Here is a 17702-nt window from a genome sequence, read left to right on the forward strand (position 1 = left end):
AACCAACTTTCTCAAAATCATGCTGGCTGCCTGAGCATTCAGCCATTTTGCAATACTTGCAGGCTGATCTGCTCGCTTCTAAATATTTACTGACTCGTGATAACCACACCAACCTGGTAATAAGAATAATTCCTGGGACGGTGGGTTTCACATACCTCACTTTTAATGAAGGTGACACAGTACCTATTGCTTACAAGTCACACTTGTACACTTCGGCTGAGATGCGGTTTCCCACAGTAGAAAAGGTTTTAACTGCTGTACAGATGGCTATTCTAAAGGAACGAGCACTGTCTCAGGGGAAACGCATGCTAGTGGTAACACCCTGTCCTCACTTGGAGGCAGTCACGAAAGCCAGTGTACCGAATTCAAAGGCTTTGCACCCTCGGTGGATTCAGTGGGCAGCGTCATTGTCATCCACGGATGTCATGTTTATTTTTGACGCTTCCTTACGGTCGCAGGAGTACTTGCAGTATGAATTCGTTCATCCTGCTCCTCTGGCTATGCGACCTTTGGAGGACTTCCATTGCATCGTTTACACTGATGGGTCGGCGCAGGTTGCGCATGGCTCTAAACATGCCTACGTTTCCGCATGCGCCATTGTAGTCGGTGCTATGTTGAATGATGAGTTCGTTTCCAGGGAAGTGCACACGTTGCCCCTGGGCGATTGCACCGCACAATTGGCAGAGCTTCGTGCTCTCTTACTAGCTTTGGAGTACGCAGATCCAAGTGTTACTACTCTAATTGTAAGTGATTCTTACTACTGTGTCCAGTCTTACAATGAAAACTTGTTCTTTTGGATTCAAAATGATTTTCATGATTCCAAGGGTAGCACAATAAAACATAAAATGATCTGGGTTCGAGTGGCAGAGCTTAAGGCTATGTTGCCACTCGTTTATGTGATTCATACTCTCGGTCATCAGCGCGTAGGAGTTCACGCTGTTGGCAACTCGCTTGCTGATGAAGCAGCGAAATCAGCAGTATCTACATACTTAGTTGCAGCAGTTACTAGGTCTAACACACAGATTGATAGCGACATCTTGGCAGCGATTGCTGCCTCTGAGAAGGGAAGTAAACATCCTGCGGGATTCCCTTCGAAGTATAAATACCACTTAAGTCCCGAAAAGGTTCCTTTTGTGACAATTCCTGATGTTGGGGAACGGCTGATTCCCAACTCGGATCGCAGAACAGACTTGATTACAGCGGCTCATGAAGGTGTGGCGTCTGCGCATGCGGGCGTCTCAGCCACTGTAACGCAACTACAACAACGTTTCTGGTGGCGGGGACTGTACAAACAGACGCGTGATTATGTCCTTCTTTGTGACATATGCCAGCAGATTAATCAAAATCAAAAAATGTTTTTTAAACAGGCTAGCATATACCGCAATTTGAGAGGGTTTTTTCGAGGCAAGGGAAGCACAGTCAAATGACAATCTGGATTCCGTGGCTAAACGAGCTTGCAGGTCAGGCATGGACAAATCAGTGTGGTATGTATAGTCTGTCTCATCAAGGTTAGTTCCTGGTAAATTATTCAATAATGGACTGGAAACAGCAGGTAATTCGATGGCCACCTCAGGTTCATTATTAGAAGCAGTGGGCATAATTCAATTTCTCACAATGGAAGGACAGGAAACAGCTGTAGTCATGCTAAGAAGAATCGGCCACTCTGTCTATCTTGACATTGTCAATAGAAATAAACCTGTTTTCCTTACGACCTGGAAGTGGTGGTAAAATGACTGTTCTTGTGCCCTTCACTCCAAGCACCGGGACTGGAGCTCGATAGGAGGGACCAAACTCTTTCTTGTTGTCGATCCTCTCCCGAACCAGTTCTCCAACTTGCGGTAGCCAGCCAACTACCGGGATCTGCAACGCATCATCCGATGTGGAGGGCAAATGTTCCTTTGCAAGACTGTCTCTGGTCTTTTGTAGAATCTGTAAAACATTGCAATGTTCATCTGCGTCAAAGGAAGTGGCGCGAACCACAGAGTCTAGACCGTCAAGGTCAGGGACGTACATCTTGACGCCAAAGAGCATTTCGTATGGGGTCCGCCCACCCAGAGACCTTCTAGGGAGATTATTAAGAGCACGCTGCACGCCATAGAGGTGAGCCAGCCAGTTTCTGCCAGTGCCTATAACTCGGGCTGTCAAAGATTGCTTTAAATCACGGTTCATTCGTTCAACTACACTATTACCCTCAGGATAGCAATGTAGGGGCAACAGTCCGGTAGCAAGTTTAAATGTGGGAACTGTACACCTGGTTTAACAGGCCTGTCCACCAGCTCCCCAGGTGCCAATTGGCCTACACATTTCCCTTGAGGTCTGTCCACAACAGCATGTTTTCCTACAGTTGGTATCGCTGGGGGAGGAAGAGGCTGAGGGGGCCGCAGGTGAGGGTTAGAGATGGTAATAGCTGCTCCATCTGCGGCTTGACCTCTATGTCGAGTGTCTCGCAAGGTGTCCCGTCCAGGTCGGGATGGCAAGTCTGCCCCTGCACCCCTCCCAACCGAGGGACAGATTTAGTTCACTGCATCCTTATGTCCCTGCCCGCTCCTTGAGATCTTTAGGTCAGGATCTAGCAGTGGTCCCTCGGTTTAAACTTAGCCGAGCGGGAGGCCGCTCATTCCGAGTTCGGGCTGCGGCCCTGTGGAACTCTCTTCCTTTAAAGATACGTGCATCTGAAAACCTCTTTTTATTTCGTAGGGCCATCAAGACTTTTTTATTTCCTTGAGCTTGTCTCCTCCTAGTCTACTGTCTTTTTAGTTGTGTTGTGTTGGTTACCTTGTCAAGCGCCAGGACGCTCCTTCGCTGGAGCAGCTGTGCGCTGAATAAATTTTCATAACATAACATAACATAACATCAAGCCCAGCGGCTAACTTTGTTAAAGGGGACCCTAGTTTGGATATTCTTTCAACAAAAGGGGCAATACTTGACTGGATCGAGTCTTTAAGCTTGCCAAACAAATATCTCCAGTCCAAGGCAGCTAGATCCAGAGGGGGGGGCAAGCAGTTAGCACTGGGCTGAGTTCTAGGCTGGTTAGTAGGTGCATTTAGAGGTCCCTTAGGCCCCCCTCATCTTAGGTGGTTACTTAGTTTGCCTCTTCCTTTTGGGCTGGTGGAGCATAGGCTGATGTTTAGGGTTTTCAACATGATGTTGTCAAGGGGCAGAGCCGCAGGGAGTAAACATGAAGGGCTCTTATCAGGCTTGGGGGCTGCACAATCTTTTGGGGCATGCTGTGAAGGCTGCGTTGCTGGCCCCCCAAGAGAAGGACCAGGCCGTCCCTTCACCCCCTACTGCTCTTGCCAAAAAAGAGTCCAGAGTGGTGCTATTGGTTAGTTTAGAGCTGAGCTCATAAGGTCCCGGGGTTTTGCACTTTCCCTTCGTGGTCCTATAGCTGACTATTAATTGAAAGGCAGAGGCCGTAGAGTATAGCTAAAATAAAAAAACAATACAAAAGGCTAAAAAAAAAAGTGTGAGCAATGTGTGGGAAACTGACCCCAGGAGCCAAGCTTCCGTTTTACTCCCACAACTCCATGAGGGGGTGCTCAGCCTCCTCCAGGCAATGACGGGCAGGGACGGGCCCACCCTTGGCCCGGGCTTTGCCCGAAGTTGGTGTTCGCTTTGCCCGGGTGTGGCCAACACGTGTCCCGCACTGCAGGAGCTCCTTGAAGATGTAAGCACACCTCGGCGCAAAGGAACTCTCGTTGGCGCCTTCCTGGCACATTGCCTGCTGGGGCCTGTAGTCCCCATCTAATTTCAGCAGGGTAGGTCAAACAGCAGCCGTAGGGGCTAGTTTCTAGTTTCTTTCTTATATATTCCATTTATTTTCATTGTTGCCTTTCCCTGGGGAAACATAATGTTTTGGCGCATCTCCAGGTTTACATATTCTTGTAAATCAGGGGCAGCATCAAAATCCATGGGTGTTGCATGGGAAGACCCAAATCAACGGCCACGGAAAATCTTTGGTGAGCAGAGTAAGGAAAATCACCGATTTGCGCTGGCTTGCTGTACTCCGTATCTATGCGGCCATTCAAAACTCACTCACAGAGGCTTTGCGTTGCCTCATTGATACGAATTTGTAATTTTCCCCACTGGAGCGTCACAAAAAGTGATGCTCCTGCGGTGCAAGAGACTCGTAAATAAGACCCCTAGTGTAATGCAAAATAAAAGCACACTCTGGAATATGTTTTTAGGTCCTTATAATAAGGTATGAAAATAAATTAGACTCATAAAATATATATTGTTGCATTGGACTGATTTCAAATATTAGCATATTTACCCGGAAAAACACATTTTGAAAAGATACACATCTGAAGTTTTAGCCAAACAATAAAAATCAAATGGATAACACTTAATGATCTCCAAATCTTTGTAAAGCATACTAAAATAAAATAAAAAAATCATGCAATTAAAAACTAATTTAACTGATTTGTGCCTAAGAAGATGAGTCCACATGGACATTAGTGCTTGTGGTGAAAGATGCATTGCGGGGTGGGAAGCAGCCTCCACTGTACAAGTTAATCCCAGCTTCTTCTTCCTTCACTTGGCTTCACAGGCTCCGCGCTCTGTCTGCAGTGAGAGCTGCCTCCCAGGGTACCGCAAAGCTCCAATACAAGGGAAGCCAGTCTGCTGCTTTTCCTGTGTGCCATGTGCGGAAGGAGAGTTTTCCAACATGACCGGTATGTGGTTTTCTTGGTGAGCCAAAAGGAGAGGGGCTGGTTTTGGACCGGTACGGTCCATGTTTGGTACAGGGGTGCGGTTTTGCAGCAATGCTATAATATCTGCCCCCTGTACCAAAAGTAGTAGCAGCGTTCCCCGCCTTCGACCCCCATTCAATTGCTATGGCTGGTTTGAATTCCCAGTCCAACCCTGTCTGTAGTAGTCTATGGTGAACAAACAATTGTGAAATCTTGCTAAGTAAACCAGTGTGTCTGCGCATGCTATTGTATTTTTCTTTGCCCAGAAATCCCCATGCATATATTGTCTTCACACACATTGCTTCCAACCTGTACATTTCCTTCTGAAAATGTTACCTAAATTCCTTGTTATTTTGCTATATTACATATAGATAACCTACCCCTGTAGTGTAGCTCCTATTTTCCCAATAGGCTCTGCGCATTGGAATAGTACCTACAGCAGTAAAGGCCTAGGCCAGACGTTAACTAGGTCTACTACTGTCGATACTAGACTTAATTTTTGGGTTTGCCAGCTAAGCTCAGAGTTCGCTAGAAACTTTCTCGAATGTTCAAGGAAGGAATTAACTCCCCTGATTAGACAAGAAGGGATTTAGTTTCTGACAACCATAGAACATGACAACTTTGCTCTCCCCTAATCAAGAGTCAATCTCGAGAGTCGTGTGAGCACAAGGCAATTATTTTACTCAGTCAGTACGTGCATTCTTAGTCTCATCAGAATGTAGAGAAAAGGAAGAGACGGGCGTGTTCAATAAAAAGGTGTTATTTATTGATCAGTCTCTTTTCTCATACATGAGAAATGGATCGATATTATTGCAATACTTATAGTTAAGTAAAGTGCATACATTAAAAGCAATAGTATAAAATAATACTGTAAAAACATTGATATGGTTTCTGAGCCATATGATGTTTAAAATGATTAAAATATATTTACATACACATATACATTTGACTAAACGTACTGAACTGGTGTTTCTAAATACGCCTACCCCGTGTACCTGACCTAAGTCTAATGCGTGGGCGGGAATAGAAAGTTACAGTTTAAGTTAAGTTTGTTTTTGCCAAGTGAATAACTAAAGAATTCTCTGTGAGGGGTTATTCAGTTCTGTACCTGGAATTTAGGATGGATGAGGAATAGTATCTCTTTCTCTGCTCTCGATATTCCAGGCTGCCTGCGAGGGCTGCCCGAAAGCGCCGGTGCTGGGTCTCTCGGCTTGAGATAGCAGCGCGTCTCTCAGCGCGTCAGGAAGGCGGGGCTGCTGCCAGCGGGGTCTGCTTCTGCTCTCGGCTTCGGCAAGTATGGCTGCTCCGTCTTGTCACCACGCGTGTGTTTGCATAGGGCAAGGTCGGCAATATTTATACCTTAAAGGTGCCGAGATTGACATAAGGATGGACAAAGATACGTCAATAAAGATGTCATACGACTTGCTCGTTAGCACATTCTTTACTAAAGTTCTCTGTGAAATCAAAACAATGGCCGCACGGATTTTCCAGGTTGTCATAGGTTTGATTTGTTATGAGAACGTCGTATGCCTTATCAGGGGCTGGAGGAATGTCGCTTGTCTAATTAGATCTCAAGCATTATGACCTAATCAGATAACACGTTCCTGTGCCGTAGTGTGACTGCGTCAGATAACGGTATCTGCATCATGGGGGCTGTTCTTGCCTCATGGGCTGACTGTTAGTTAACTTGATAGTTAGTTTAACCAGAATAGGGTCAGGAATAGGGGGATCGATCCAGAACCTATAGAAATACACGACACCCACTCCACGCTAACTATGGTCATATCTACTAATCTATGCATAGTATAACATAGTACAACATACTATAGAGTATAGTGTATACCTTACCACCCCAAAATACATAAATGCATTTCGAAATTTTCAAATATACTGAAAAATTGCAGTCATATATATTGTATGCACTTAAGCTATGAATTAAATGCAAAAGTAAACACGCATTTGTAGACATTATTGCTTATTTGGTATATGAGAAATACACATGAAATGGCTCTTAATATGGCTATACAGAAAGAAAGGTCGAGACCATTTCATCACATAATAAAATATTTGTGAACATACCATCGGGCAACTAAAGTTTATAAAGTATCTAAAAATAGAAATCTTAGTTCTCTAGGAATAGTTTCTTACTTTAAGCAGAAGATAAGTGTCCCGAAAATTTAGTAAAAAATAATTTGGGGCTGCTAAAAAATTGTTGTCCGTGAACTGGTGGGAAAAATTGTTCATGTGACTTTATTTTTAAAGTTGAAGGCCGAATTCAGGGAACGCCGTGTGCGAGCTTGCTCAAAAGTCTCTATTTCTGTTCTGGAGAGAACATCATATCATTAAGGCTTTCGAAAAAACTGTCAACAGCTTCATGGGAAAGTTCCACTAAGTCGGAAATAGGGGTAACCATGCATTCGTGCGCATGATTGTCTCCATTGACATTCTGATTCGCATTGCTGACAGAAGGTTGTACCTGTTCGATGCTGCTTTCACCTTGAACTTCACTACTCTTCAATCGTAGTGGTGAAGATTCCAGGAATGCCGTCATCAGGATTGGCAGCCTTTGAGGGCAGCACAAAGCGTGAACCTTGGTAGGAACCAACAGTGTATCTGCATCCACTGGCGCATCCGATTGTAGCGTCAGACAGGTGTCTAACATGCATTCTTCTCTGCATAGCAGACACCTTAGTACAGGTAAAACACACCTTTGCCACATTGGTCGAAATGATAGAAACCAAGTCATGTTCAGGTCTCTAAGCCGGGAGAGTCCCAGGATTTTTGATATCCGGTCCCGGTATCCAATGGCTAGGATTGTTTCTTCCCTTGTCGCCAGAGTTTTGTCTGTGACATGGGTTGCCATAACGAAAAATAAGGACTAGGAATAGGATTCCTGCAATCAGTCCCAGGATCAGGGGAAGTCCGCCAAAAATCGAATGGACGAAATCTGGAAAAATACCCAGTATGGCTTTGAATGGTGTTAATGCCATCGAAAATACTGTCTTAAATACCTTTGAGACCCCAGTGGTATCAGAAATATTTAAGATTTCGCTTAGGATTTCCGCGAAATGTACGGGGGAATTAGTTGATAATAATGTATGTATCTCTGCAGTCGTCCTTGCGACTTGTAGATCATACGTTTCTTTTGATGACGTGAGCCTTGTAGGCGTCTGAAGAAGCACTGTTTTCATTCTGCTTAAAGTATCTATTCGAATAGAAGTAATTTTCAAATTGGGCCATGCCCTTGCCTCCCTGTCTGGAAAGGAGCTGGGGAATAAAGAACGTCCACAGCACTTGACCTTCGCCGTTGTAGTTACTAGATAAGGAGTCCCGGGCATAAGACTGCAACATCTGCGGTCTACAATAAGAATGTAACTCCCATTATAGAGTCTTTGAAAGAATGGTTCTATTTCAGTTGCAGGTGCGCCTTGCTGGTGACATGAAAGGTTGTATGAATTCCCTTCACAGGCTCCATGCAAACTAATTCCGTTACACAGAAGCGTGCCGCTTAGTGACATAGCACAATTGTTGCCACTAAGAAACACTTTCTGTCCTTTATTACTGACACATGCATGTGAATAGGGCAGGTTCCAAGTTGTTTTAAGGTACCCCTTCCCCAATTTCTCGTACATGCCAGCCTGTATATATTTTTGGCAGTATTGAAACCTGAAGGTTGAGATTGGAATATTTATGATTCCGTGGATTATCCATTCACTGACAGGTCGTTCTGACATTGTCATTGGTAATCTTTCTAGTTTTTCAATGCTCAAGATTGTATAATCAGCACCTTTTTGCGCCATACCGATTTGTCTATCAGTAAGGTTAAAGATTTGGAATAGTGACGTTGTGTTGATTAAACGCCAAGGCACATAGCCTGAATGCAGATTTTGTAACGTCCAGCCAAGCTGTACAATAGAACGCAATTGTGACTGACCATGTTGTAATAACAGTAAGTCTTGCGATAATATATCGATTGCTGACGACACAATGCTGTCCAATGAAAAAATTCTGGAGGACAGAGTCATTAACCCATTGTCCACTACAGAAAGTGATTTTTCTAAATCGATACGGTCAATTTCCCGTATTCTATCTGCTGTCTCAATTAGAGTAACCTTCCAGGCCTCATTGTATGCCGCATATACAGAGGCTGCTATGAAACGCTTTTGACGCTGTTTGCGTGGTCCCAGTATGAAATCACGCAAGTCAGCACCATCAGTAAGTAAAGTTAGGTGTTGCTTAATTTCAGGCAGTGTGGAAGTCTGTAGCCATTGAAGGCATAATTTGCCCACACTGTAGGTTGTTATTATCCCTGGGTGATGTCTTTGGGGATATCTAGGGTCTGGCCTGGTCATTTTGAAACCCTGTGTTTTATTCAGGAATCTATCTTGACAGTAATTTGTATCTGTGCGCCAGATCAACCATTGTTTCCAATCAGGATGTGTTCTGTTTTGGTTTAATATATGGTTTACGTCTATCTCTTCATCTGTATCAGAGCTATTGCTAAACATTGTTGGCTTTGGAATAGACGGTTTATTTAAATCTTTGATTTTGGCTAAGCCAAGACAGGTGGTTTGTTGAACAGTGTCATTTAAAAATATCATTTGTTCTGGGATCATGCAGGCTCTAAACAAAGCTTCTATACCCTGTACTTGCCATTCTTTTGTACCCCAAACACTTTTCAAATCAACATTTTTGTCCCAATAATCAAATCCAAAAGTATTCATTTTTTCGAAGAATGAATCTGAATATATCAATTTTGTGTTGGTTATCATGGTTTTCATCCCTGTCTTGTTTGACAATTTAAAATAAAATGTTTCAGCATTACTTATGTTAAAACCTGAAAAATATGAATATTTGTCATAAACGGTTCTAGAGCTCCCTTTTGGAGGTGTAGCACAATGTTCCCATTGATTATAATTTAAAACATTTCTAGGTTGTGCCGATTTATGCAAAAAATGGTTACCATAATGGTTATAGCAATACATACTATCATAATTTGTAGAACCTTGCAAATAATCATGTTTTGTAAATTTAGCAGACATTACTAAGTCAGTCATCATATTGTTGATGCTTTCGAAGTCCCAATCATCAGCAAATGAGTTTGGTTTTGCAAAGTCACTCAAGGAGATCTTGATTTGGTGTGGATATTTCAGGATCTCGACCGGACCATAAATTTCATAGTCAGTGTTGTCCCAGGCTACCCCACCAGGTATCGGATTGGCTGTGAAGTTGGCTGAAGAAAGTTCTGAAGAGAGTTCTCTTTTCTCGACGTGTGAAGATGTGTGTGGTTTGAGGATCAAGTTGATGTTCTGACTTGCTGTGTCCATTTTAGCATATTTTCCCTCAATGAAGCGTCCCAAAGTAAATACCATGATGAGCCAAAGTATGAGGATAAATGCACCAAAACCCACCCAAAATTCAATCCATGGAGAAACCAGATATGTTTCTTTCAGTTGTTTCAAAAGTTCCTTCGCTTTGTTTTTAAAGGATTTTGATGATGGCTGCGTCTTTGATTTACTGAGGCTTTCAGAGGAATCATCGAAGTTGATGAAGTACCCGGATGCAGTTCTGTCAATTGTTCCAATTGCTTCAGGATTTTTGTTTCTTGCATTGTCACTCGGCACTTCATTGTAGATTGGTGTGTCTCTGCTAAATGTCTTTATTTGGGTTTTAAGAGGTCTGAGTTCTATTGCATTGTTGCATAGTCCTTCTTGTTCTTCTTTAGGCGTTTCGAATGTGATGAGCCTTTTTGTTAGGACCTCTGTGCTGGTAGCAAACCTTGGTGTTCTGCTACTTATTGGGAGTCCACTTGGCCTACTGTTTGTTATCGGCCACATGTTGTGGTTTTACCAGGTCGATGGATACAACTCGGTTCTCCTTTTTACCAGCAAGTGGCGGTAGTACAACTGATCTTGTCCCGTTGACAGACAAGACAGGAACTGCTTTTCTGTAAGAAGGCCCAAATTCCTTCTTTACGGCGATCTTCTCCCTGACTAGATCCCCGACTTTTGGAATCCAGACAGGTCTTGCTGGGACAGGTGGTGATTCTTCAGTGGTTGTTGGCTGTTGTTTCAACTGTATGTTGCTCAGGTCTTTTCTTGTTTTGTTTAAGTCCTGCAAAATAGCCAAACGGTCTTTGACATCAAAGGTTTTTTCTATTACCACTGAAGTCTGACTATCAAGGTCAGAGATCAACATCCTAGTTCGGAATAATAATTTGTACGGACTGAATCCCTTCAGAGAATTTCTTGGCAAGTTATTTAGACTACGTTGGACACTTATTAGATGTTTGACCCACCCAGCTCCCGAACCTAATACCTTTGCCGTTATAGATTGCTTTATGTCACGGTTTTTTCTTTCAACAATTCCGTTCCCCTCAGGGTGAAATGGACAAGAGTACCGCAATTGCACACCCATGCTGACCATGGCCTCCTTATAAGCCCGAGAGCTAAAAGCGGGACCATTGTCCGAATGCAGCATGCCAATTGCGTATGTGCCGATAAAGACTCGCAAATCTTTTATAACAGTTCTGGCGTCAGCCGTTCGCTGGGGCCACATCCATATGAATCTCATGCATGAATCCACTGCGACCAAGATATATTTATAGTTACCATCCCTTTGTAAGGGACCGCAGTGGTCTAGATAAACACAGGCTAATGGTTTATCCGAGATTAGAAGGGGCGTCTGTGCTGGACGTCTCACCGTTGATACTTTCATTTTTTGACATATTTCACATGCTAGAACATAGTTCCTTGTTTGTCTTCTCATTTGTGGCCACCAGTATCTCTGTTTTAATAATGATACTGTGGCTGAGACGCCAGCATGAATAGAAGCAAGCCCTTCGTGTGCCGCTATTATTAGTCCTAACCTATGTTCCATGTTTGGAATTGCCCTATCCCCCACTCCAGGGATTCGAGCAAAAGGAACATTGTTTGCATCAGTTATGTATGAGTATTTTACTGGAAAGCCTTTAGGGAGTGGTTCTATCGAATCCTTTTCTGAAGCGCTGACAGCTTGTAAAATTTCGCTGTCTATTTTTGTTTTTGACCGGGTGACGGCAGCTACGGAAGCCGTTTGCACAGCTGCCTTCGCGGCCTCATCAGCCAATGAATTCCCTGCAACGTGAACGCCATCACGTTGATGACTCAGTGTATGTATCACATGAGTCTTTGGTAGTTCTTTTTGTAAAAGAGCTACTTGTTCCCAGAGCATTTTATGCTTGATTGTGCCACCTTTCGCATCCCTGAATCCGTTCTGAAGCCAGATCTGCAAGTATTCATTATAAGATTGAACGCAATAATACGAATCGCACACTATGAGTGTGGGGAATTCTCGATCGGTATTTTCAAGCGCCATCTTGAATGCTAGTAGTTCAGCTCGCTGAGCTGTACAATCTCCTAGGGATTGTGTTTTAGTGAGGGTTGGTTTAAATTTCCCTTCGTGCCAACGACCTTTAACAATCGCGCACGCAGCACTGTAAGCTTGTTTACCCCCTACTGCGGGTTGTGCTGATCCGTCTGTATATATTATACAGCCGTAGTGATCTAGAGGCAGAATTTCGGTTGGCGGAGGACATTCAAATTCATATTGGAGAAATTCTTGTGTTTTTAAGTAAGGATCAAATTCGTACACCACGTCTGTTGCAGCAAGAGAATTAGCCCATTGTATCCATCTCGGATGGAGTGCTTTAGCATTTGGAATGCTTGCCTTTGTTACCGCCTCTAAGGCTGGTATTGGTGTCACGATTACTATTCGTTTACCTTATGCCAGGGCTCGTTCTTTTGCTATAGCTGTCTGTGTTGCTGTAAGAATTTTTTCCGTTGGGCTAAATTTCATTTCAGCCTTAGTGTACAAGTGTGATTTAAATGCAATTGGTACCTTTTCTCCCTCATTAGAGGTCAGGTATGTGAATCCGCATCTCCCTGGGATGACTCGGATCACAAGGTTGCGTGTGTTATCACGTGTTTCTAATTTTGTTTTAATTAGCATGTCTGTTTGTAAGGATCTAAAAATTTCTGTGTGTGTTTGAGTCCAATTGGATCTTTTAAAGTCTGGTTTAATTAGATCATAAAGGGGTTTGACCCTTTCTGCGTAATTTGCAATGTATGTTCTTCCGAAATTTAGGAAGCCTAGAATTGACTGTAGGTTTTTTAGTGTTTTAGGAGCTTGGATTACGGCACATTTCTCTAGGAAATTGTCAGCCAGGCTTTTGCCTTCACTTGATAATTCATATCCTAAGAATAGGACTGTCAGATGGGCAATTCTGGATTTTTTAAAGTTGAATTTGTAACCCTCTGCAGCGAACCCAAGTATTATGGTGTTCACTCTTTTCAAGTGAGTATCCAAGTCATCGTCTGTTAAGTAAATGTCATCGACATAAGATAATGCTTCATCATCATATAGTTGCAGTAATTCTGTTACTCTCGCTGAGAATACCCCTGGGCTGTTCTTGTACCCCTGGGCTAACCGACAGAATTGTTTTTGAGTGCCATTTACTGAGAATGCAGTTAAATATCTGCTCTCTGGTGCTATGTTTTGACAAAAGAATCCATTGGAGATGTCCAAGGTTGTTTTGTATTTTTTGCGCACTATGTTATTCATTAGTGCAGCACTGTGTGAGTTTTGCACTGCAAAGGTTTTGCAACATGTGTTAAGGTGTCGGTAATCCAAAACTAGACGATATGAATTGTCTGGTTTGGAGACCGGAAACAAAGGGTTGTTCATTTGTGAGGTGCAAGTTTCAATCACCCCCTGGTATTCTAGCTGATCTAGTATTTCATTTACTTGTTTTTTAGCTTCTTGCTTAATTGGGTACTGCCTTTGTGCAGTAGGTTGTGATTTTAACTGGATTTTGTGAGGAGGAGAATCCTCATCCCATCCTACATGATTTTTATATAAAGCAGGTGCTAAGGCCACTGCCCACTTTCTAGCAAGTGTGTATTTTTTATGAATCGGGATCTGATTCGAGAAGGCAGGCATAATTACTTCTTCGCCATGAGGGCACTCCCTGACAAACTCTGGTGGCCAGTCTTTTTCAGCTAGAAGGATGTCATAACCCTTTGAGAGGTTATCCCAAAATAGTCCCCTTATTTTCCTAGTCTTATCTCCCTCTATACGTAATGTTATCTCGTATATCTTGTGGGGCTTGCTAACTCTGGTGTCTGCAGTTTCCACTTGAAGGTATTCATTCGTGTCCACTGTCTCCAGATGATTCATAAGGACTTTGCGAGCTATGCTCACCTCTGCTGCGCTGTCTAGCATTGTCTGAGCCCATTCTCCGTTTTTCAGTTGTGTCCTCAGTATTCTCGGCATTTTTAACTACCTTGATACTGGCTACCTTCTTTTTTGGAAATTGTAATTTCTTTTTTAGCTGAGCAGGTTCCTTGTCTTTGGACTTGGCGTGCTCTTCTGATCGTCCTCTTCTTTCCGATTTCTGCGAGGAATTCTGAAAAGATTGAGAGGGACGTGTATCAATGTCTTGATATCTATCAGGTTTTTTAATATTATCCCTATTTCTAAGGTTATATCTATTCCCAGAGGGGTCACTCTGCGGTGACCTCTGTCTTTGGTTTGGAGATTTCTCTCTTCGCCTAGGAGACCTTCCTCGGGACTGGAATTTCTTTTCTTTAGGATTGGATTGTTTGTTTCCATCCCAGTTCTTTTTTGGTGAATTATTATTATTAAAAAATATTTTTTCTGGACTTGTAGTCAGTTGCGGTTTTACTGGTATTCCACCTAGGCTATCTCTGCCTAGTTCCTCATAGGATTTTTCTATGATTCTGGCAATTTCAGCTGGTTGGTCTGCTATATCTGTCTCTTTTAACCTCTGGCGGATCGCCACGTTTGCTGCTTCACCTTTTATGTTGGCTAATAATATAGCCGAGACCTGCTTGAAGTCTTTTAGTAATTTCATACCAAGGGTTAAAGCAGGTTCTGGACCGTATTCATCTTGAATTTCTTTTAGCACATCTGGTATTACCGAAATGGATGGGACACCGTGCGTTTTTGTATAGATGGAAGCAAAGACTGTACCCCAAGTGTCACAGTCCTCAATGTGTGGTGCGATTCCCATTGGGAGACATATAGTCAGAATCCTGTGTTTTTCCAGCGGGGTGGTGTCAGGAAACACCGCCTCTATTTGGGTGATTTTCTGTGCCAACCAGAATGGTATTTGTTCCCGTTTAGCTGGAACTTTACCTAGGCAGGATTGGATGTTCTGTGGTGTGATTTTATTTGTGTTCCCCTGGTGAGGGGTCAGCTGTGGAAGTTTAATCGCTGGCTGAATTGTTGAAGTCCGCATTACATACTGAACTAATTGTCTATGAATTTTTAGTAGTTGTTTTAGCTGTATTAACAGCTCTGCTGCAGGCATTCTTTCGATGTCTGGATGTGGTGTGTATCCGGCTAAGACCGGCCACGTTGCTCCTGGTCTTCCTAAAGGACCGAGCCTTGTAATGTGATTGTTATGTATTAGGGCGCCATCAAATAAGAGCAAATGCTCTTGGAATTTGAGTGGTACTTCCACCTCCTCGAAAGGAGTGTACGTTTCAGGAGGTTCCTCTACTTTGTAATAGTGGAAGTACTTTGTTACAGCATTTGCTGCTGGAAAATGTATCCATGAATAGTATACCTCTGTCTGCCGATATTCGTGTGCCTCAATTACGAATATGACTGTGCCACCTCTAGGTGTCAGTCCATTTTCTATAAGTTTTAAGGTTATAGATCTCCTTTTAATGACCGGAATGAGTGTTATATTCGGGTCTGCTGCTTGCATGGTAGCATCAGCATCTGCGAGTTCAGTAGCTAATTTAACTGCCTCTCTTTCTTCATCACTGTCTCCCATTTTACAGACAGGATGGTATTATGTCTATTTGCAGATCAGGTTTCTTTATGGAAACAGAGATTAGATGCACAATATTTTGGAACTGTTTATCCTTCAACATTGACTTGACCAAGAACCATACATAGGAGTTCCCTCCTGCGAGGTTTTGGAGGATATAACCTTTCACCCACTCCAGACGTCTTTGGAGTATTTGGGAAAAGGGGTCTGAGTGAGAAAGCACGACTGAGTTACTCTAAATGTCTTACGTTAGTTTTATCGCCCTTTCCAAACGCGTTGGGCGCCATGTAGTGTAGCTCCTATTTTCCCAATAGGCTCTGCGCATTGGAATAGTACCTACAGCAGTAAAGGCCTAGGCCAGACGTTAACTAGGTCTACTACTGTCGATACTAGACTTAATTTTTGGGTTTGCCAGCTAAGCTCAGAGTTCGCTAGAAACTTTCTCGAATGTTCAAGGAAGGAATTAACTCCCCTGATTAGACAAGAAGGGATTTAGTTTCTGACAAACATAGAACATGACAACTTTGCTCTCCCCTAATCAAGAGTCAATCTCGAGAGTCGTGTGAGCACAAGGCAATTATTTTACTCAGTCAGTACGTGCATTCTTAGTCTCATCAGAATGTAGAGAAAAGGAAGAGACGGGCGTGTTCAATAAAAAGGTGTTATTTATTGATCAGTCTCTTTTCTCATACATGAGAAATGGATCGATATTATTGCAATACTTATAGTTAAGTAAAGTGCATACATTAAAAGCAATAGTATAAAATAATACTGTAAAAACATTGATATGGTTTCTGAGCCATATGATGTTTAAAATGATTAAAATATATTTACATACACATATACATTTGACTAAACGTACTCAACTGGTGTTTCTAAATACGCCTACCCCGTGTACCTGACCTAAGTCTAATGCGTGGGCGGGAATAGAAAGTTACAGTTTAAGTTAAGTTTGTTTTTGCCAAGTTTATAACTAAAGAATTCTCTGTGAGGGGTTATTCAGTTCTGTACCTGGAATTTAGGATGGATGAGGAATAGTATCTCTTTCTCTGCTCTCGATATTCCAGGCTGCCTGCGAGGGCTGCCCGAAAGCGCCGGTGCTGGGTCTCTCGGCTTGAGATAGCAGCGCGTCTCTCAGCGTGTCAGGAAGGCGGGGCTGCTGCCAGCGGGGTCTGCTTCTGCTCTCGGCTTCGGCAAGTATGGCTGCTCCGTCTTGTCACCACGCGTGTGTTTGCATAGGGCAAGGTCGGCAATATTTATACCTTAAAGGTGCCGAGATTGACGTAAGGATGGACATAGATACGTCAATAAAGATGTCATACGACTTGCTCGTTAGCACATTCTTTACTAAAGTTCTCTGTGAAATCAAAACAATGGCCGCACGGATTTTCCAGGTTGTCATAGGTTTGATTTGTTATGAGAACGTCGTATGCCTTATCAGGGGCTGGAGGAATGTCGCTTGTCTAATTAGATCTCAAGCGTTATGACCTAATCAGATAACACGTTCCTGTGCCGTAGTGTGACTGCGTCAGATAACGGTATCTGCATCATGGGGGCTGTTCTTGCCTCATGGGCTGACTGTTAGTTAACTTGATAGTTAGTTTAACCAGAATAGGGTCAGGAATAGGGGGATCGATTCAGAACCTATAGAAATACACGACACTTTATATAGGCACAAGTAATATCACAACTTTTCACCTATATTCTATTCTTCCCTAAATTACAGACATAACGGTTCTTAGGCACTGACCTTTTACCTAGATACAACATTGCTGAACGTGGGTTTTCCCTAGTTTGAATCTCATACATTATGCATGAGGCTTCTTTGAAGCACAGCAGGACTTATATCAGGACGAACATCTCCTGTATTATATCTCTGTATAAAGTTCAGGCCCAATCTCATCCTTTCGGCTGACACAGTAACACAGCAAGGTAGGCCACCTGGGGAGAATTGTGGGTATATGTACATCATGTCTTGCTTTAGAAAGACAGAGGAGACCGTGATTTCCCAGCTGACTCACTGACCAGCGACGCTGATGTTCCTGCATGCAGACGTTCCAGCTAGCAGTGGTCTAACATCCCTTGTGGGGTGTCTAACTAGATACCAGGACGGGGTCCCACATTCTTTAATTCTCAGGTAATGGGGTGGACTAGATACTAGAGGGATTCTC

General features: G+C 43.1%; 1 protein-coding gene across 1 annotated transcript in view; it reads left to right on the forward strand.

Moving 5' to 3' along the window:
- The first annotated feature begins 4564 nt into the window (after positions 1–4564).
- LOC144828281 (vomeronasal type-2 receptor 26-like) overlaps positions 4565–17702 on the forward strand; it is a 35491-nt gene continuing 22353 nt past the window's right edge. Inside the window, exon 1 of the mRNA XM_078686363.1 lies at positions 4565–4673. Coding sequence (XP_078542489.1) covers positions 4667–4673 — 7 coding nt within the window. The 5' untranslated portion in view covers positions 4565–4666. The remainder of the gene's footprint in view (positions 4674–17702) is intronic.

The sequence above is a fragment of the Lissotriton helveticus genome, chromosome 4_1 (genome assembly GCF_964261635.1).
Source record: "Lissotriton helveticus chromosome 4_1, aLisHel1.1, whole genome shotgun sequence".
NCBI lineage: Eukaryota > Metazoa > Chordata > Amphibia > Caudata > Salamandridae > Lissotriton > Lissotriton helveticus.